At 43.1% G+C, this 21,738-nt stretch overlaps 1 protein-coding gene across 4 annotated transcripts in view; it reads left to right on the top strand.

Moving 5' to 3' along the window:
* matk (megakaryocyte-associated tyrosine kinase) overlaps positions 1-21,738 on the top strand; it is a 154,054-nt gene that overhangs the window by 112,042 nt on the left and 20,274 nt on the right. For 3 of the 4 annotated variants that reach the window (XR_009442804.1, XM_059638518.1, XM_059638519.1), the window contains exons 6-12: positions 4,092-4,185; positions 5,026-5,091; positions 6,605-6,704; positions 10,135-10,219; positions 11,683-11,756; positions 15,095-15,290; positions 16,869-16,955. Coding sequence is in view for 3 of the 4 variants with exons in the window: in XM_059638518.1 (XP_059494501.1) it covers positions 4,092-4,185; positions 5,026-5,091; positions 6,605-6,704; positions 10,135-10,219; positions 11,683-11,756; positions 15,095-15,290; positions 16,869-16,955 (702 nt within the window). In the remaining variant the exon portion in view is untranslated. The remainder of the gene's footprint in view (positions 1-4,091; positions 4,186-5,025; positions 5,092-6,604; positions 6,705-10,134; positions 10,220-11,682; positions 11,757-15,094; positions 15,291-16,868; positions 16,956-21,738) is intronic. The other variant, XM_059638520.1, reaches the window with a different exon arrangement.

Below are 21,738 nucleotides of genomic sequence, written 5' to 3'. Positions count from 1 at the left end.
GAGCTCGGTCTCTTTTCATTGGAGAAAAGGAGGAGGAGAGGGGACCTAACTGAGGTATACAAGATAATGAGAGGCATAGATAGAGTTGATAGCCAGAGACCTTTTCCCAGGGCAGAAAAGGCTAACACGAGGGGTCATAGTTTTAAGCTGGTTGGAGGAAAGTATAGAGGGGATGTCAGAGGTGGGTTCTTTACACAGCGAGTTGTGAGAGCATGGAATGCGTTGCCAGCAGCAGTTGTGGAAGCAAGGTCATTGGGGTCATTTAAGAGACTGCTGGACATGCATATGGTCACAGAAATTTGAGGGTGCATACATGAGGATCAATGGCCGGCACAACATCGTGGGCTGAAGGGCCTGTTCTGTGCTGTACTGTTCTATGTTCTATGTTCTATTGTTTAAATACATTAAGCAGAGAGCAAACAGATTCAAACCAAATGTACAGTGCGCAGAGAGAAAAGAAAGGGAAAAGCATTCAATATTCACAGCTTTTCAATTAAATTGTTGGGTTTGCGAACACATTTTATCGGCAACTCCAAGAAGGACATATTTCCTCCCATATTTACAATGTTCACTTCACCAAACATTGAAATAAGTATTGTTTAATTATTTTTAATTAGAAAACTATCAATTCCACATCCTTCAATGTGGCAACCCTGCTTTTGTCACTGAGAGTGTAATGGAAACTTTACTGGTTTTGGATTGTGTAGAAATGGGAAGTGTTTCTACAGCATTGTTAAACAAAGTAACACACAGGAAGTTCAAAAATAGTCCAGAGATTTATCTTGAACTGACGGGAGACTGATATTATTACCCGGGTGCTCTGGGATGTGATAAAGGAAATTGTCGTCAAACAGACTTTTTACAGCTGACGTAATAGAATGGAAAAGTTATTTCATGGTAGGAATATTAAAAGTTACCTACCTCTGTGTTTGTGAAGTCTACATATGGATATCACAGACTTTTAAACCTTATAAAAAATTTTTTGTTAAAAATAGAGGCATACAGTCCAATAGCAAGGAACTTACCAAGAAGCATTATAAAATATTGGTTCAGCCTCAACTAGAATACTATGTTCCAATCTGGGCAGCGCTTATTAGGAAGGATTTGTAGGCTTTAGAAGAAGTGCAAAGAACATTTACAAGAATGGTTTCAGGTATGAAAAACTTCAGTTATAGGGATAGAGGGGAGAGGTGGGATTGTTCTTGGTGGAAAAGGGAAGGCTGACAGGAGATATGACAGAAGTATCAAAATCTAGAGTAGATCAGACAAAGCAGAAAGAGATCCACCACTCCCGTTAGGGAGAGGGTTCAAGAAACAGGGACATTGATATAACCATGAATGGCAGAAGAACCAAAGACAACGTGAAGACAAGCCTTTATATATAGCAAAGTGGTCAGGATCTGGAATGCACTGCCTGAGACTGTGGTGGAGGCAAATATAATTGTTGCTTTCAAAAGGAATTTGATAAACACTTGAAGAGAAAAATAGAGTTGCCGGGATATGGGAAAGGGCAAAGGGGTGGGACAAGATGAATGGCTGTTGCAGAAGGCTAACACAGACATAGTGGATGAATGGCCTTGGTCCTAAACAAATACCAATGTTGTCTGAGTTTAAAATCAGTCCAGAAGCTGGATTTTTGGTTGTTCTTTGGTCCAAAGGATTTTCTCTCCTACGTTCTGGGAGCCCTGGTTATGGCAAGGGTACAGTTTTGTGGTCAATTTCAGGTAGCGTGCCCAAGCAGTGCACATGGGATTCCATTCCTGCCTTAGTAAAGCCATTACGTTGCGAAATGTGATTCTTTATTTCTCTGGAAATAACCAGCCAGTGGGTCAGATCTGTTATGAGCCAAATGCACAGCTTTGTACATGCTCCTGAGCTGATGTGTCAAATCAGTGTTTGAGCAGAAACTTGCCTGATTACGAAGAGAAGACTATGTGGTCAGTTTTAAATTTGGCACCTGGGTATAAGCTCGCAGTGTGGTCTGTCATCCATTAGAGAAACAGCCCACTTTTTATTTTCAATTCCACTTTTGTGTCCAGATGTCAGGCTAAAAACATACCTCGAGATAAATCAAGCTCTCTGTTCATATGTTGTGCTAAATTTGGTTTAAATGCAAGATAGAAATGAAAGATTGAGAAAAGGAAACAAATTGAGAATGGTCTTGGATCTCACATTATGTAGGTTCCAAATGTATCTGATAGAAGTGGTATCCCTGACCATTAAGAACATTTGCTGTTAACATGGGTTTGTAGGTGCACTGCACACTCATCTCATGATGCAAAAGTGGGGTTTGTATGTAGGTACAAGAATAGGAGTGGCTCATCTCGATCCAATAGGCTGCTCCATCATGCAATAGGTTTTGCAGAACCTGTAAATTAATCCCAACAAACTGGCCTTCGTTCCTTAACTCTTCATAGCCTTGTATAATAGACGTTGAACAAATACAACACTGAACATTTCAATTGATCTGCTTTCAACAGCTCTTGGGAGAGGCACTGAAGATGGCAACAATAAGAAGAATCGCCAAAAGCAAAGATATCCTATTGCAACCAGATAGTTCACAGTAGCGGTTTGAATGGGCGATTCAATTGAAAGTGAAATTTACATGTGTAGAACTCATCATTTTTTTACATCATAGATGCCAATCTAATGGAAAGATTTCAACGTGTAGACATTTGAAAGATTGGTTTAACCTCATGTAGACCATGAAGCTAAACTGCTGACCCTGCTAAATACAGTCTAGATTAAGGAATCATGGCAGATATGTGGTCAATTACAATGGTAAAGAATTAATAGTTTATTGAGAAATGAGGGGAAAACAGACATGTTACAGAGAAACATTTGTTTCAAACCCTCAAGCCTTTTTTTAATGAAACCAGTTAGTCGATTTGAACATTTATTAGATAGAAAACATATTTACATTTTGTACAAAATAGATCATACAAAAATAGGTATGGGTTTGATGAAAGAGTGAATTGTCTTTTATTTTCAGTTAAGTACTGAGTATTTTAATTACCTCAGGTGATGGGGGGAGTTTGCGACAGATGGCCTTTCATGGTAACCTCAGCTGGTGTGGAAATTGAACTCACATTGTTGGCAGCAAACTGACTGTCTACCCAACTAACCTAACCAACCCCATTGATTAATCCATTGTTCAACTAAGTTTCTCATAAATGGATATTGAAAAGCCTTGATGATAGCTGTGTTGTAATGACTAAGAGCACAGAGGAAAGGCCCTGGATGCTCTGCGTTGAGTTTGTTGATCCAATCTAGTTGGTCGTATAGATAGTGCATTTGGTCCCACTGTTGTTGGGTTTGGGAAAGAGAAGAAACTGCACTTGAGGTCCCCAACCGTGGTCACAACCTTGACCTGTTCTGTATGTTTGTAGATGTTGTTTGGGCACCGCAGTGGCTCCAGGTGGGACACTAGCTCAATGATAAATACTCAGCCAAAGTTTCAGGATCACACCTGAATCATGGACACGTTCGGGGGGCGGGATTTGGGAATGGTAGGTAGCAGTGAGCTCTGGCCAACTTGGATTTGCACCATCAACTGACCAGGGCTTCCAAATCAAACTGTAATCAAGATAAAAGATAGGTTAGCATTAGAAGGTTTGAGTAAACCTCTGGGGAATATTCCCTGAACAACTTAATGAGGTAGAATTTTAGGTGAGATACTTCACTGATTTTAATAAAAGTCTTGCTTCAGACTCTAGTTATGGAGAGTATGTGGTCTGTGCTCAGCCTTTAAGAGAAGTAGATTTGTGATCATGCAGATTGTGCACAGGGAAGTGGCAGTATGGGTAGAATGGCCTCTTAGTCTGCATCCTAAGTCTTAATGCTTAAATATACATCATTTTTTCCTTACTTTTAAAGAGCAAAATCAATCATGATACTTGTCAAGCACCAGATCCATTGGTTTGGTGAGAGTGTATTTTGCCATAAAGCTGGGGTCATTACTGTCCACGACTATTCATTGTGACAACTGACTGACAGTGGATAAATATCTCCACAAAATGGTGAGGGAGCCCATAAGTAGAACATCACAAGACTGAATCTGTACTGTTTTCTCTTTCTAACATTGTATTTAGCATTATATGAAAGATGCATGTGGACTTATCACCAGATTAACCAAACCAAAACTTAAGGAAGGCACAAAATCAGCCGCAGAGGAGCTCTCAAAAAGTAAGTACTTCAAAAGTGAGCATGCTGCATGAATATCTGTGACAGAGCCCGGCACAGTTACTGCTGCTTTTACTCTGTTCCATGTTGTGATTGATGAAACCAGGACCTGTATTAAAGAGGTTATGATGTTCATTTACTTTGGACAATTAGAAATGGTGAGGGTCAGTGCCTCCACAGCAGAGATTCTTTCATTTTATCCTGTCTCTATAGGAGGTTATTCTAGCACTGACTCTCGCTGTGCACAGATTGACAGGCACTGACTCTCACTGTGCACAAATTGACAGGCACTGACTCTCGCTGGGCACAGATCGACAGGCACTGACTCTCGCTGGGCACAGATCGACAGGCACTGACTCTCGCTGGGCACAAATTGACAGGCACTGACTCTCACTGGGCACAGATTGAGAGGCACTGACTCTCGCTGGGCACAGTGTGACAGGCACTGACTTTCGCTGGGCACAGATCGACAGGCACTGGCCCTCGCCGGGCACGGTGCAACAGGCACTGGGAACTGTTCTATTGATACTGGCTGCTCCTTGACCACTGGAATCCCTCACAAAAACATTCCAGTCGAACTCATTGGATAGTAACTTGGAGCTATTTCGAGAGCCACTGGGAAGTTGGTTCAGTTTTTATCTACTTTTATTCCTGTGATACTGAGGTCAGTTGTAAAATCTGTACCGTGTCTCAGTTGAGATCACCGACAGCAAAGATTGGGGTCGATCATGGGACTCATCACATTAATACAATTTATTATCATTAACCCATGTAGTGCTTTATTATCAGTCTGAATGAGGTTAATATTCTCTGTTATTGACTACGTTTTCTTGTTCTTTTCAGCTGGCTGGTTACTTAACATGCTGCAACTAACATTGGGAGAACAGATAGGGGAAGGGGAATTTGGAGGTGGGTGTTCAATGAATTCCTTTCTAATCTTTTAATTGTTTGCTTGTGAATAGGTTTTGCACTTACTCAGGCAGAGGATATTAGTGCCTGGGAAACAGGACAATTCCTCATTTGTGGCAGCTGATGTCAGTTTACGCACAAAACTCAGGGCAACACGGATTTGAGACATAGCAGAACTCTGTCTAACACTTCCCTATCGATCACTCGCAGACACAGATTGTATAGAGGTTAAAGCTCTCTGTGCACTCTTATACCAATTATTCCCAGTCACACGTTAGATGGAGAGTAAACATCATCGATATTTTTCCATCAAATATTCCCGGGTCGGGCACAGCAAGGTTTAAATACAGACTGAAGGTCCCCCTAAAAAGGAAGGTTGTAAAATAGGAGCGGGAGTGGGCCACTTGGCCTTCAGGCTGGTGAGTGATTCATTATGATCACGGCTGATCATCCAAGTCAATAGCCTGTTCCTGCTTTTCTCCCATCTCCTTTTAATTCCTTTACCCCCAAGTGCTGTAAATAACTCCTTCTTGAACTCTACACCGGTGCATTAACTCTCTCTGTCCCCATCTCAAGTGTGCCCCTTCCCCAGTTGTATCATTGAATCCCTAAATGTGGAAGCAGGCCATTCGGCCCAGTGAGTCTGCACTGATCCTCTGAAGGGTATCCCACCCAGACCCAGGCCCATACCCTAGCCCTGTAACTCTGCACTGCTCATTGCTAACCCACCTCGCCTGCACATCCCTGAGCACTATGAGCAATTTAACATGGCCAATCCACCTATCTAATATTACTTTGACAAGTTCTTCAATTTCTACATGAGTTATCCTTGGAATTCCATACATCAGCTTTTTGAATATTGGGAGCTCATGTTAAACTGAAGGTAGTTTTCTGCCTTCGGTATTTATTAGCTGGAAACCTCCCTACATGGAGGACTTTCTCAATACAGTCATCTGGAATGATTGTGAGTCCAACCTGCAACAAAAAGAGTTAATGTGGCACTTGTGTGCTCCTTCCCGCTTCCACCCAAATTAACAATATCGGTTACTTTGGCACAAGAGAACTTAAGACCCTAATTCAAGGAAAAAAAAATCAGAACATAGGCTGTATACTACAGTGAATCCACCTCACTTTCACATCAGTCCCTGTATTAAGTAAACTTACTTCAGGGCTCTTGCCTGAACGAGCCTTTCTCCTAGTTTCTCATTGGGTGGAAAGTATCACTTCTGACAACAGCTTCTACTCACAATCCAATGACGTGACTTTCAGTATCCCCAAGGATCAATTTTTGGGGCTGTCCTTGTTGGCATTTCTTGATTGTAAGGAATATTTGATCACCTGGCACACTCCTGGGCTGGTTAGTAAAAAATTTGTTAGACTTGGTAAAAACACAACACAGACTCCTAATTACGTAATGCTATTTCCTTTCCTTTTCTGAGCTGCCCATTACAGTTATGTATGGGTGTAAAGCAGTTCAAGGAATTCAAACCTTTTACACTTTGTGTTCTTATAGCTGTGTTTCAGGCCGAATATATGGGGAAGAAGGTGGCTGTAAAGAACATAAAGTGTGATGTTATGGCTCAGTCTTTCTTAGAAGAGACCTCTGTGATGACGTAAGTTTCATTAACGTGTCAAGTGTGTGAGCTGTAGCTTTAATTCAGTTCTTTCTTCATTCATATCCACGTCCATGTACTTTCCAGAGCTGCGTCACTGTTTAATTGGCTGTGAGAATCCTGGCTGTTAATTCTCAATCCCGAGGGATCTAATGTTGATTGTATTGGCCCAAATGATGCTCTGGGTGAGATTAGTTAGTTCTGACCAGCTGGTGCACCAATTTGAACTGTGTAGCCTAATAAAGATTTATGCCATCATTAAAACCACCTATTTCCAGCTCCTTAACATCTCTTATCTTTTTTCATGCCTTTGTTCATCTGCTGCTGTTGTTGCTCATTCATTACTTTGTTATGTCTAGACTTGACCTCTCTCATGCATTTTTAGCTTTTCTGCTACATTGTACCCATGTAAGTTTGAGGTCATCCCAAATTCCACTCCCCACGTGCTTAATTTCACCAAGATCACTCTCCCCTGTGTTCAGTGGCCTACATTAGCTCCTGGGTAAGTAACACTTCTCCCCATGTTTGTAAACTTCCAAGCTCCACAACCCTTTATGTGATTGGTGCTCCTCTAACGTTGGCCTTTTGTACACCAAATTTTAATCATTCTCCCATTGGTGGCTGTCTAGTTGCTACACTCTAGAATTCCCTATAGTAAATCTCTCTAAGTCTCTACTCTCTTTCTCCCTTTAAGGGTTTCCATAAAACTTCCATCTTTGTCGAGGCTCTTGGTCACCTGACCCTATATCTCTTCACGTGATGCAGTGTCAGATTTCATTTATAGCCCTCCTGCTGGAGGTCCTGTCAAACTTTGTGACGTTTAGCTGCTATCTGAACCCAAGTCTTTGCTAAGAAAAAACCGAAAGAACCATGGATGCTGTAAGTCAGAAATTGCTGGAAAAGCTCAGCAGGCCTGGCAACATCTGTGGAGGGAAATCAGAGTTAACATTTCAGAGCCAGTAACCCTCCTTCAGAACGTTTGTAGCCAGGAAAAGGTTGGTTTTATGCAGAAGATTGGGAGGAGGTAAAGTAACCAATAGGTCGACATGCAGCCCAAAGAGTGGGGAAAATAGACAAAAGAGTGTGGAAAGGACAACCTAGGGGAATCAATAGCTGTGAATGGGGACTATTAGTAGTTGACAATGGATTGTATGTGGTAGCAGCCCATGTGGTGACAAGATTGATGTGTCGGTGTTGGAGTAAAGGCATAGGAGAAGCACTAAAATTGTTGAATTTGATATTAAATCCAGAAGGCTGCAGAACTCCCAGATCTTTGTAGTGAATATAACTCACTTGGCAGCACCCTCGTTTGAGTTACAAATTTTCTGTGTTCATGTCTAATTCCAGTCTATGAGCACAAAGTGTTGGCTGACACTTCACTATGGTCCTTAGAACACACTTTGCTGTTAAATTGAAGCCCCATATACCTACCTGATTAGGAAAAGGATTCATTCCATGGCACTATTTCAAAAAACAGCAGGTTTATCCATAGTGTCCTGGCCAATGTTTATCCCTCAATCAACATCATAAACAAACTAGATTATCTAGTCATTATTACGCAGCTATTTGTGGGTGTTAACTACACACAACATAGTTACTGTGTTAACAAAAGCAGAAAATTCTCAAGAAACTCAACAGGCCTGGTAGCACCTATGAGAAGAGAACAGAGTTAACGTTTCAAGTCCAGTGACTCTCCATCAGAATTGTGTTTTTCCTACAGCATAGCATGGCAAAAATACTTAAATGGCCTGAAAGCACTTTGAAACATCCGGTGCTCACGGATTCATGCAAAGTTTTCTATTCATTTTTGGTCAGTCAGAATGGAATTTGCAGTTTTGTGATGCCTCCACTAGGTGGAGCAACAGTCCTTGTATTTATGATCTTGCCCACAATGGACAGCGGAAAGATTTCTCTGAACCTGCCCCTGTATTTGAGTGAGTGAGCACACTGCCCGGTTTGAGACTGACCAGAAAGATACCGCATCAAACTTGCTTCATTTTCTGGATGTTCCCTTCCAGTATCTTGCCTGAGAGGCCGTTCTAACGAAGAGGGTGGATTGCAGGCCACACTGAGAAGATTCAAAACCAATTCTGACCCTCCCCTCAATTGTACAATAATTCAAACCTATTCCCAATGTCTTTGTCAGACTCACAAAGCAACATGTGCACACTACGCACTGTGTCCTAGTCATCAACATGTGATCTTGTACCTGCTGTACTCTGGGCCTGTGAGCCCTGGGTGAACAATCCACCTCCTTATTGCTGGTCAACAATGGCTCCATTAAGTCTCAAAAGCACAATGATGGAGAGGCTTTTGAACAGGCATTTTATATCTCTCCTCACTGAATAAGGCTTAAGAAACTTCCAAACCATAATTGAAAATCAAGAAATAATGGGGAGGGTTAAATCAAGATCATCAAGAAACAAAAGATTTACAATTTCTCAGGACTGACCTGCATCTTTTGAAAGACGTGGCAGCAAGATATTGGATACATTGGTTATAATCTTCCAAAAAGTCCTTCAGTTCTAGGAGGGTTCCTGCAGTTTGGAAAAAGGCAATTATTTTATCCAAATAAATAGGACACAAAGACAAAACCAATCTTCTTGTTTTTTTTTTCTGAAGAAGGGCCCAGATCCAAAACGTCAGCTTTCCTGCTCTTCTGATGCTGCTTGGCCTGCTGCGTTCCTCCAGCTCTACATCTTGTTATCTCTTCTTTTCATTCTCTTGTCCTGAACTTTCCACTGTCTCCTCTCTGGTGCCCGATGCTGTCACCTTGCTTCTCCTGGAAGGACACAATCTCCATGGTTCCTATTTATGCTCCCGCTTGGAGATTCAGCTTATGGATGGTGCCGTTTGCTGCCCCTTACCCGACTGAACGAGGTAGGGTGGGTGAGAGATAATTTTATTCAACCACGAGGACTGTGCCCATATCCAGTAAGAAGATGAGGAGCCATAGAGTCATACAGCATGGAAATATACTCTTCAGACTAACTAGTCCACGCCGACCATAATCCCAAACTAAACTAGTCCTGCCGGCCTGTGTTTGGCCCACTTCCCTCCAAACGTTTCCTTTTCATGAACTTAGGCAAACGTTTTTTAAGCATTTTGATGATACTTGCATCCACCACTTTCTCTGGCAGCTCATTCCACACACAAACTGCTCTTTGTGTACATGCCCTGATTATATTCTTCTCCTCTCACCTTAAAAATATGCCTCATCATTTTGAACTCCCCCACCCTGGGGAAAAGACCCATGTCATTTGACTTATCTCTGCCCCTGATGATTTTATAAACCTCCAATTAGGTCACTCCTCAACCTCCTCCACTCCAGTGGAAAAACATCCCAGCCAAAACAAAATAGTCAGAGAATAGGTTGACTCTATGGTGACTGATTTAACTTTTGCATTTGACTTCTTTGTTTAAAACACAGGAAATTAATGCACAAGAACCTGGTGAAATTGTTGGGAGTTGTAGTGGACAATGGGCTGTATATCGTGACTGAATTCATGAGCAAGGTATGACTCACAATCTCTCCATTGTACTTCTCCTTTCCATCTCCCTCAGCCTTCACTGTGACCTAATTATGGACCATGTGTTCAGATCGCTGTAGCAATGTGGTCAGATCTATCATGGCATCACCAGGCATTGTGATCCCGAAGCTAATACGGCACCATCTCAAGGAAATGTCAAAAACGGATTTATTATTGGAATGGCAGCCCCCAAAATAAAGATACAAAGACTATTCTGTGTACATTTTCTCAAAAGCTTTCATTTCCACTTGTTCTGCTCCCTGTCTCGCTATAACTCCCATTCTTTTATTCATCCCAAAAAGAAGTGCTCAGTTTTCACCTAAGAAAATCCAACTTTACCATATTGCCATCAGAGGAGTAGGCAACCATGTTTTCTTGCGAGGACATGTTGCAGTAAACATTTGCCATTCCTTGTTGGACGATTCATCTACGGAGAAGATGAGGAGGCCCGATTGAAATAAAGTCCCTAAATGTGTCTAAAATCCAGGAGTGAAGATATACGTATGGCCCATAGTTCCTTAGGGTGCTGGCTGCTGTAACATACAAGGCTGGTATAAATTCTTCAGGCATTGTTTAATGAATAGGTGGCTGGAAATGAGGTAGTTATCTCCTTAAGGGTTTAATGCTTACAGTGTGCAGAAAATGAGCCTGTATTTAGAACCTTTGGCCAACTTATTTCATTTATCCAGTGATTCGGGAGACCTATCTAACTTTGCACAGAGTCACAGTTTTGTCCCTGTGCTTGTTCCTGTTCCAGCGCTGTCTACTTTAATTCTCTTTCACTGGATCTTTCCTTAGTTTTCTTTTTCCGTGAGTATTGCGTCTGACTGAAGCCATAACTATTGCTTGTGGTAATAGAAAGGAGAAGCCCACAGGTAAAAAGGAAACCCTTGCACTGGCAGCTCTTATGGCTTCTTTATAATCGATAAAGTACTTGCGAATTTTTTGAAGGTAGCTAATGCAGCAGACGATCTTGGGCTCAGCCAACTCCCAAAAAACAACACTGCGATAATGGCCATAAGTGTAGCCTTTCGTGGTGATAATGGATGGGTTAATGATGGCCAAGGCAGCAGGGCTATGCCACACAGGATCCTTTACCCTCACCTGAGCAGTGAGATGGGACCTCAGTCATTGTATGCATTTATACAAGGTCTTCTCACAGACTGAAGTGCAATTGAAATGTTGGCACCTTTAAAACTGCATATATCCCTCTCTCCAAACAGCAGTGTTATTAGAAACTGCAAATGAGGCAAAAGGCTTCTTTCTCATTCCAGTCAAGAAAGGAGTTGCATTTTCGGAACATGTTTCATATCCAAACCCAAAAACAAAGGTGTTCTAATCTAAGGAAAATTAGGCAGCACATTAGTACACAGCAAGCAGCATTGAGGTGCTGAGACCAGAAGGAAAGTTTTACCATCTGTAAGAATTCTGCTCTCTGTCCCCTCCAGGGTAACCTCGTCAACTATCTGAGAACAAGAGGAAGATCGGTTGTTACACTGAAGCACCTGATCCAGTTTGGGCTGTGAGTCACAACTTTTTTTTTGGCTCCACTATCCCCAACGCTCCATTGTTCTCTTCCCCACTGCTTAGGCCACTGGTTCATACCAGGTACAGGTCTTAGTAATTAGTCCCTATTGGGTTCATAACCCAGGTCCATATCTAGCTCTTGCTCTATGTTGCTTGGAATTTAACAGAGTGGGAGGCCATGCGCACCAAATTGGTCAAAACCCCTACTTGGAAGCGCAGAGTGTTTGCTAGACATTTGGTTGGATCACAGGCTGGAGTGGACACACAGATCAAAATGGCCACCCACTGCTTCATATGAGCCCCACTTACCCCACCTTCAAGCCTGTAGGAAGGGACTGAAAAACTTCATTCAATGTCTCAATCCACCAGCTGTGTAGAGAGCTCTAACAAACGGATTCTCAGTCATTGAGTGCCTTTGCACAACAGGTTCTCTGAATTCAGCCATGTCCAAGCTCTCCCTGCCCTTAGAATCTGATGGAAAATGTAACAAGGTTTGCTGTTTTGAGCTTCCCACATGACAAAAACCACCATAAGGTCAGTCATAGCAGCAGTGGGATGTAGCCCCTGAGTGGGCAACAATTACCCCCTTAAGGGATTCGATTGGAAGCACAGCACAGATTTAAGGGGTAGTTAGAAGGAATGCATCAGAGTTCCCACCAGCCACCCTTCCTCCTGGTTAAATGCCCTCACACCACAAAACCCACCCTGAGGGGAGGGCATTAAACTCCGTCCAGCACATCCTGACCCTGCAGTGCTCCCTCAGCTCGGGAAAGCAAGTCTGGACCTTGTCCTTACATACCTCAGGCAGGTCTTGATCCTAAAACCATCAAACTCCGAGACAGATATGCGACCCACTGAACCACCGCTGAGACCCCCTCATAGGCTACAAATTAGGTCCTGTTCTAACTCAAGCACAACAATGACCAGCAGAACTTGGTATGTCCTCTTGGAGAACTGCAGTCTGTATCAAAACCAAATTAGGGATATAAGAGCATCGCACTCATTAATATTGACTCATTTTACTGGAGATAGTTCCTCACATATATTACTGCAACCTCCTTCTTCTTTGCTGCAACATTGAAACAGGCCAACAATGTTTAAATTACATTCTGCTCAACCCGAGGAATCTGCTGTCGATCTTCCAGGCCTGAGTGTGTTAAAGCAGCACCATTTTGACACAAAATATCTTTGTAATGGCCTCAGCATTGATATGTCTTCTGGGGCTCATTCCAAGTAGTTCCCTGTTTACAGTATCCTTTAACTTGCCAATCAGCCAGCACAGTAACTCCTAAACTCGTCTAGATAATGAGTTGAATAGCCTGCAATCTGCACATCAGGCAGTTATCAGATGTTATTGGGTTTATTCTACCCAATCCTTGTGCCAGCTAATTATCACTCATGTCTGATTAATGACTGCTCTGTCACAATCCAAACTGAGAATTAGCACTTGGTATTTGAACAGCAAAGATCCAGTTTAATGAGAAGCCACTTCTGCTCTGCAGCAGCCTTTTGTGGCTTGTTTTTGAAAACGTATTTCCAAAATACTCATCCTTCCCTCTACGGTGTGTGCATCTGTGAGGCATGCCCCACAACACCAGCCCAAACATCAGCAAAAAACAGTCAAACAGTGTCTATAAGGACCTGAAACATGAATATTTTTCCTGCTGTAGCAGATCAAAGTTGCCTAATTTGTGAGCGGATCCAGCTTTCTGTGGCTCCAGTGTTATGTTTCACAGTTCTTCAAAGTCCTGACTGTGGTCTTAATTTCCAACCCAATGACCTGGTAGTACTTCCTGTACAGATCAGGATAGCCCCTCATTTGCGCCTGTGTGGGGAGTTCTGAAGTCTGTCCCATTGCAGAAATTCACAGAAGGCGTGGGTCAGCTTGAATTCCTGCTACTTCCCATTTTGTATATTCCTGGAGGCTTCATCATGCGATTTCCCATTTCCCTCACTGCCCCACCTAGTCAAACAGCCTTTCCCCTTCATCTGCAACACCATTATAAACAACAATGGAAGTGGCCACAGGAAAATGGGAGGAAAACACGGTATTCCTGAAATAACTGCACAGAGGCTAGCATCCCAATACCAAGTCACCTTGCACAATACACTAGCTATAACCAGCCAGCTCAGAGTCATTCCCTGAATTGAGGAGACCCTGAATCCCCTGTTTATATGTCAGCCAGGGCTTCCTGATTTAGCCCAGGTTAACAACCCTCTCAATAAGATCCACCTGGTTCCAATCACGTCAATTCCTTTCATTCCAGAATTGTTTAGTGAAGCAGTGTCCAGGATATTAATCTTTAACCCATGGAGACTCCACAATAGATGATTGGCACATCCCATAGTGGCAGGGATAGGGTGGGATGGGTGAGGGTATGTGCAGGGGGTCACTGTCAGCTCACAGAAGCTGGGGGTCAGGTCAGAGGTCAGGGCTGTGCAAACTGAGGTGCCATTGGCCATTTACTTCACTGGCTTTGGGGACATACTGCCATGATTAATGTCATTCCCTGCAGTGCCCCTCACACTTAAGCGAGCAGTGACCCTCAAGTGGACAATTGGTCAAGGTAGAGCTACGCCTTCTCTAACTCTCAAATTATCCATGTGCCTTGTGGGAGTCAGCACAATCAGCTGGTTATTCAGCTTGGGGTGATCACAGGGCGTCTCTCCCTCGCACCCCTCCCAACACCTTAGCTTTTACACCCATACCCACTCTAACAGCGTAGCAAGTGGATAACAGCCAAGAAGCAGAGAAATAATTGACTCACAATTCCATCCCCTGTTTCCCTCCTTAACTTAGAGGTACTGAGACTAATTATAGCATCTCTAACTCAACTTTGACTGAAAGCAGTCATGACTACTGATGCCAAAGGCCACTAGAGGAGAGCCACCAATGCCCACATCCCACAAATGAATAAAACTAAAACCAGACAGACGACCATTGTTCTGTGTCTCACCACTCCGACCTACTAGAGATGGTTTCTTTTGATCAACTGCACAATGAGGGGAGTACAGTGAAAGCAAAATACTGCGGATGCTGGACATCTGAAATAAATACAGAAAGTGCTGGAGAAACTTAGTAGGCCTGGCACCATCTGTTGAGAGAGAAACAGAGTTAATTTGTTTTGAGTCTGTTATGACTCCCCTTCAGAACTGCTTCAGTTTGCTTCTTCTTCGCAGATGCTGCCAGAGCTGTTGAATTTCTCCAGCACCTTCTGTTTTCACTGTGAGGGGAGTGTTCGATATTTGCCTTTAACCCTGTCACAATAGTTTACAGGCCTCTTCTCCTCGGCTTCCAGTCATTGAAAAAGTGTGTTTTATTTCCTGCTGTAGTGATATCTGTGAGGGAATGGAATACCTGGAATCGAAAAAGCTTGTTCACCGAGACTTGGCAGCCCGGAATATTCTGATCTCTGACGAAAGCATCGCCAAAGTGAGCGATTTTGGCCTGGCGAAGGGAGTGTCCAGTGCTCGAGACCAGGCAAAGCTGCCAGTGAAGTGGACAGCCCCTGAGGCTCTGAAACAGCATGTAAGAGCAGAACCTGAATTTCCATCAGAAGCATAAATTGAGCAGTGACGTTTGTAGAGCCTCCTCATTACATCCTCTCATAATAAGACTGGTATCATCACTGACCATCTCGTCAGGAGTGAAGCTTCTTCCCTGTACTGTACTGCTGCCCTCATCCCTCTTGGGAGTGCCATTCACCCACATTGATCCCTCTGTGGCACCTCACCCCACACATCATTCTACATTTGGATAGTGAGTGTTGGAGAAAAGTTAAGAAGCATTACAACTGTTTCACTTGCCCCATGTATTGACACACACACACACACACACACACACACACACACACACAGCGATACACAGAGGTTACATGCGCACACGCACACAGGTACATACATGCTCAGGTACACACACACACACACTGAAGGTGTGTACACACGTACCCACTCTCTCTCTCACACGAACAGTCAAGGTGGTACTCTCGTACACACACACACACACACAGGTACACACACACACACACAGGTACACACACACACACACAGGTACACACACACACACACAGGTACACACACACACACACACACACACACACAGGTACACACACACACACACACAGGTACACACACACACACATGCACACAGGTACACTTGCACACACAAACCCAGGTACGTACACGCACACACGCCGACGCCGACACACACACACAAACCCAGGTACGTACACACACACGCCGACGCACACACGCACACGCACACGCACACGTATGCAGAGCACATGCACCCATGAATGCACATGCACTCTCACACCTGCTTCGGGACTGCAGTGATTCAAGAAGGCAGCTAACCACTATCTCCTTCAAGGCAGTTCGGGATGGGCAATAAATGCTCCCCAAGCCAGTGATGCCCACATCTTGTGAGTGAGTTAGTTAAAACAGAACGATGTAATTGGACAGCGAGTGCCCAAGGAGCCCTGTCCCAGTATATTGCAGTGTCTTCAGAAAGGAACCAGAACCAATTGTCAGGCACCTCACTCCAGTTTCTGGGCACCACTGAGTTGTACCTTCAATCCAACTGAAACAATGTGTGTTATGGCTATAAAATTCCTGGCAGTTGTCACTGAGAAAATTCCTCTTGTTAGCACAGAGGGGAGGGGAACAATACTGACATTTAAACTTACAGTCATCAGCCCCCCACTTCTTCAAACCTTGCAGAATCTTTTCAACTGCATTAATCTAGGATTTCCTCTAAATTACAGCCAGACACAAGATATTCTAACATTTCCCCTGTGCCTCCTATTCTTTGATGACCTGTGCTCCATTTAACTATTGTGTGTGGGCAGGATTGGTCTAGCCTGACACAGAGCCATCGGTGTGACAGCTGTCAGGGACTTTGGTAACTCTATCCCTTCGCCTGATTGAATTGGGCCATTTAAACCCCACAGGCCTTGCAAGTTAAATGGCAGCTTGTCACTATCTCATTGAGTGAAAGAGAGAGAATGAAGGGCCTGCTAGTTTATCTTCTGCCACTGCATTAAGCTTATTACACACATTATTGTTGAGGCACAGTATCTATAACAAGTTTCCTTATTCCTTCCACCAGAAATTCTCCACCAAATCGGATGTCTGGAGTTACGGAATTCTTCTGTGGGAGCTGTTTTCCTATGGCAGAGCTCCCTATCCTAAGTTGGTGAGTAGTTATGTCGTGTAAAATCACTCTTAAAATTTTCTTCGCTGCTACAGAGTGGAAAACCTCCACAGAGGCCAATGTCCTGAAACCAAATCACTCTTTGTTTACATATGGACAGTCCTTGACACTGACCCAGCTCCCTCAGGGCCAGATCTCAGAGGCAACAGAACCTCTGACACTCCTGTCAGCCGGGGCTCCCTGAGTGGACCAGGTTAACAGCCCCAATCGGAGAACTCACATTCTATGAGGTCCACCTGGCTCTACTCAAAGGACCTGGTTCTTGGTAAAACAGCTGCAAGTCTCTGGTGGGCTGTCTGGAATACAACAGATCTCAGACTCTTCCACCATTCAATCCAAGTCCCTTCCCCACCACATTTTGCCTGTAACTAATTATATTCTCAGAAGCAGACTGTTGTTCATTCACCAGCTAAATCGACACCAAATCTAATTGTGAATCAATACCTTCAGAGCCTCCCAGATAGAGATAGAATCACTCCTTCATGGGCTCAGGGCAGATTGCCGTCTGAACGTAATTCTTTACTTGTGGTCCAGGCAGTGAGGGGAAGCCTATTCAACTGCAGTAGGCATTGCAGCCATGACTGACCTAATGGCTACAGTGAGCTAGAAAGGAAATTGTAGCCATATCCTGGCTTGAAGGGCCAGTCAGGGAGTAGATCCTGGTTTTGGGTTGGTACAGGACCATGGCAGTCATTGATAGGAGAGAGTAGGGCAGCATGTGGCATTGGATAGAAGTTTCAGCCACTGATGAAAATTCAAATAAACCTAGTCAGCCCTGATTTTAACCCAATCAGCCTGAGTAAAGTGGGCTGGTTCATGGGGAGAGGCTGAATAGGCTGGGGCTATTTTGCCGAGAGCGTCAAAGGCTGAGGTGGGACCTTATAGAGGTGCATAAAATCATGAGGGGCATGGATAGGGTGAATAGCTGAAGTCTTTTTCCCAGGGTAGGTGAGTGCAAAACTAGAAGGCATAGGTTTAAGGTGAAAGGGGAAAGATTTGAACCGTACCTAAGGGGAAATCTTTTCACACAGAGGGTGGTGCGTGCATGGAGCAAGTTGCCAGAGGAAGTGGTGGAGGCGGGTATAATTAAAAAATTTAAAAGGCATCTGCATGGGCATATGAATAGGAAAGGTTTAGAAGGATATGGGCCAAATGCTGGCAAATGGGACTTGATTTATATAGGATATCTGGCAGGGGAGAGTTGAACAGAGGGGTCTGTTTTGATGCTGTATAACTCTATGACTCTATTGACTGAGCTCAGTGGAAAAACAGCAAAACGTCTTCAAAGTGGGAAGTCCTGGAAGACAAATGGCGGTGAATTAAACACTGATACAAATGCAAAATACTGCGGATGCAGGAAATTTGAAAAACAAACAACGTTGGAAATGCTCGGCAAAGCTGACAGCACCTGCACAGAGACAGACCCCAACTTAATTCCTGAATTCTGCCATAAAAGCCACAGACTTGTAGCATTAAACCCTGTTTCCTTCTCCATGGAACTGCCTGACCTACTCAGTGTTTTTCTGTGTTCAGTGGCCCAGGTTGCTCTGTCATCCCATTCTAAACCCGCCCCATTTTAACACTGCATTGATGTTAAATTAGGGCTAAATGGGGAGGGATTTCAATCAGGTGTCCAGCCCAAACCTGATCCGATTCTCACAGCCAGACCTAGATAAAATCAAGACCGTGGTTATCAGTCGACATTTGTCTGTCCTTTCAAATTTGGGGTAGCTTCACCCTGAATCTGTAACTTTGGTCTTTATAATCACAAAAAGTTTTGGACAGTAAATTTTATGAAGCAGGAATATTTCCTTTAATGGAGGTCTGGAACCTACCTTTTCTTTGAATGGAATGCATTTGTTCTTAAAATCCTTGTGTGCCAAAAGTATTTGGGATCAATTTTTATAATCTGCAGAGGAATTTAATAGTTTTATTTTGTCCATGTTGTCTTTATGGACAGTAGCGTTTTGTGTAAGATATACCTGGCTGAAATTGGAGTATTGTGTTCAATTCTGGTCATTACAGTTTAGCAGAGAAATGAGGTGTTTAGAGTCAATGCAGAAATGGTTTGTGAGAATAGTTCCAGGAATGCAGGGTTACAGCATCGTGGAAAGTTTGGAGAACGGGGACTCTTGTGCTTGGAGACAAGGGGATTTTGTAGAGACTTTCAAAATCGTAAGGATTCTGGGCATGATAGAGTAGGATAAACTGTGCCCATTCACAGAAAAGCAGGAGGACTCCCAGTTAAGATGATTTGCAAAAGAGGTGTAGGCCCAACCTTTCTAATGCAGAGTGAGATTGAGATCTGGAAAGCTCTGCTTTTGAATAACGTGAAGCCATTTGAGGATGTCAAAAGAGAATTAGATAGTTAATTTAAAGAGGACGAAGATTGCCAGGCCAAGGGGAAAAGAAAGGGCTGTGGGACTAAGTGAGTTGCAGTTGCAGAGAGCCAGCATGGTTATGGTGACCTGAATGGCCTCCTGTCTTGTCACCGTTCCATTGTTCCTTGATTGATGTGATCATAGGGTGATTCGTGTTTTCAGCTCATCCTATGGGCAAGGCTTCTCAGTCTGATATTCTCTGAGCTGGCATTTCTTCTTCTGATGCTGACCGATCTCCTTTGCAGTTCCAGGAATTTAACCCCTCATTCTGAGTTTCTAATCAGTAAAATCAGGCAAGCACTTTTTAATCAAAAAGAAAACCTTTGCACAGAATTCCCTCACACAGGTGGCATGGTGGGCCAGGAATCCAGATACAGTGGTGAATACACACTGTGGAGACACTGTTTCAAATCTTACCACGGCAGCCAAATTCAATTCATTAAATCTGGATTTGAGAGTTTGTATCTGTAATAGTAGCCATGAGAATACTATTTATTGTCAGAAAATTTAGTCTGGTTCACAAATGCCCTTTAATCTGCCATGGAAACCTACTATCCTTACCCAGTCTGGCTGACATGAAACTAACTTTTAATTACTGTTAGAAAATGTCTACCAAGCTATTCACTGCAGAGGTAATTTTGGACAGGCAACAAATTTTCCCACACTACATGAAAGAGAATGAAGGAAAATGACCTCCCACATTAAACTATATTGGAATGACAATGTTACTAAGAGCTGTTAAGCTTTTAATGGGTTAAAGGGCAGGTTGATTGTACCTGCTCTTCACTGCCTGCGCTCGTCTCAAGATGCCTTTGGCAGCACTGTTGCCATGGAAATAAAACTTCCTGCCTGTAATCCTCCATTATCTCCCCACCCCAACCTTATCCTCATGTGACACATAATTACTTGTTAAATTAGAACAGCTCCTTCCAGAGTCACAACTAGAGCTTAACATGTTATCCAGATGCAGTCATGCTGGAATGTCAGAGCATTTGGGAGTCTCCTGCCTGACTGCTATGCTTTCTTTCTTATGATGTTTAAAAGGAAGGCATTCTGAATGGCTCCTCCCACCCTGATGGCCATTAATGCATCACTAGGACTGATCTATTGGGCTTCCCCCTCCAACATATATATCCCAACTCACTTAAAAGAGTTGAAGCAAGTATTTGAGAGCAGACCCTTATCATCATTGTCAATCAATCATCATCAGGGCAAGATATATCGCTGACTGTTCTACTGGGAAATGCAATTAAGATGCTATTTGTTTTGGTGTTTTATGTCTTTAATTAGAATTAAAATGAATCAATAGTATATTGCTGCAATATAATGGGCTGTGGCTCATACAGAATTTCTACTCAAACAGAGATAGTAGGAACTGCAGATGCTGGAGAATCTGAGATAACAAGGTGTAGAGCTGGATGAGCACAGCAGGCCAAGCAGCATCAGAGAAGCAGGAAAGCTGACGTTTCGGGCCTAGACCCTTCCTAGGGTCAGCTTTCCTGCCCCTCTGATGCTGCTTGGCCTGCTGTGTTCATCCAGCTGTACACCTTGTTATCTTTTTCTATTCAAGCAGGTATTTCAATTTTATGTTCGACAGGTAAACTACAGCAAAGATTATTGTAAGATATTACACTTCAGTAAGAACCAGAAGGTTTTTGCATACTTATTGAAAACTTATTGGGATTACAAACACTAGAAGTAATGAGGACTAACATTGTAGAGAAGTCATTCATTGCTTTTCCCATGCGATGCCTTGACCATTCAGAATCAACTTTCCCAGTTTGAACTGAAAAAGAAACCTGGCAGTTAACTGATGTATTCTCCAAGGCAATGCAGCTACCAATCAGAGTTCACTTACTAATCAATTGTCACCCTCCTTGTACGCAGCATAAATTGTTCCTTTGAGATTTGGTATTCTTGCCACTTTGTCCTGAGGACTGCGAAATGCAAAGCTCTGACAGCAGATCTCTTTCTTTCAGCAGTAAATCAAAATTATTATGCAAAACTTAGATTGTGTTTGCATTTCCTGTTACCATATCACAAAGAGAATGGGGGGGTGCAAAAAACATCTATGGCACTTGACATGCAACTCTATAGCATTCAGGAAAGGATGGATCTATCTTGTCTTGTAAAAAGAAGGCTGAGGTGTGATCTAATGGAGGTCTTTAAGGTTAGAAAAGGCTTTTATAAAGTGGACATAGACAAACTGTTTCTGTTTTTGGAGAAGAGTGAAATGACAAGCTGCAAATGTAAAATAGTCACAAAGAAGTTCAGGGAATTCAGAAGAAATGCCTTTTACCCAATGAGTGGTGAGAATTTGGGCCTATCTGCCACAGGGAATAGTTAAGAGGAAGACTACAGATATGGTTAAGGAAAAACCTGGA

Source organism: Stegostoma tigrinum, chromosome 30 (genome assembly GCF_030684315.1).
Source record: "Stegostoma tigrinum isolate sSteTig4 chromosome 30, sSteTig4.hap1, whole genome shotgun sequence".
Lineage (NCBI taxonomy): Eukaryota > Metazoa > Chordata > Chondrichthyes > Orectolobiformes > Stegostomatidae > Stegostoma > Stegostoma tigrinum.
This window is presented reverse-complemented; position numbering and strand designations above follow the sequence as displayed.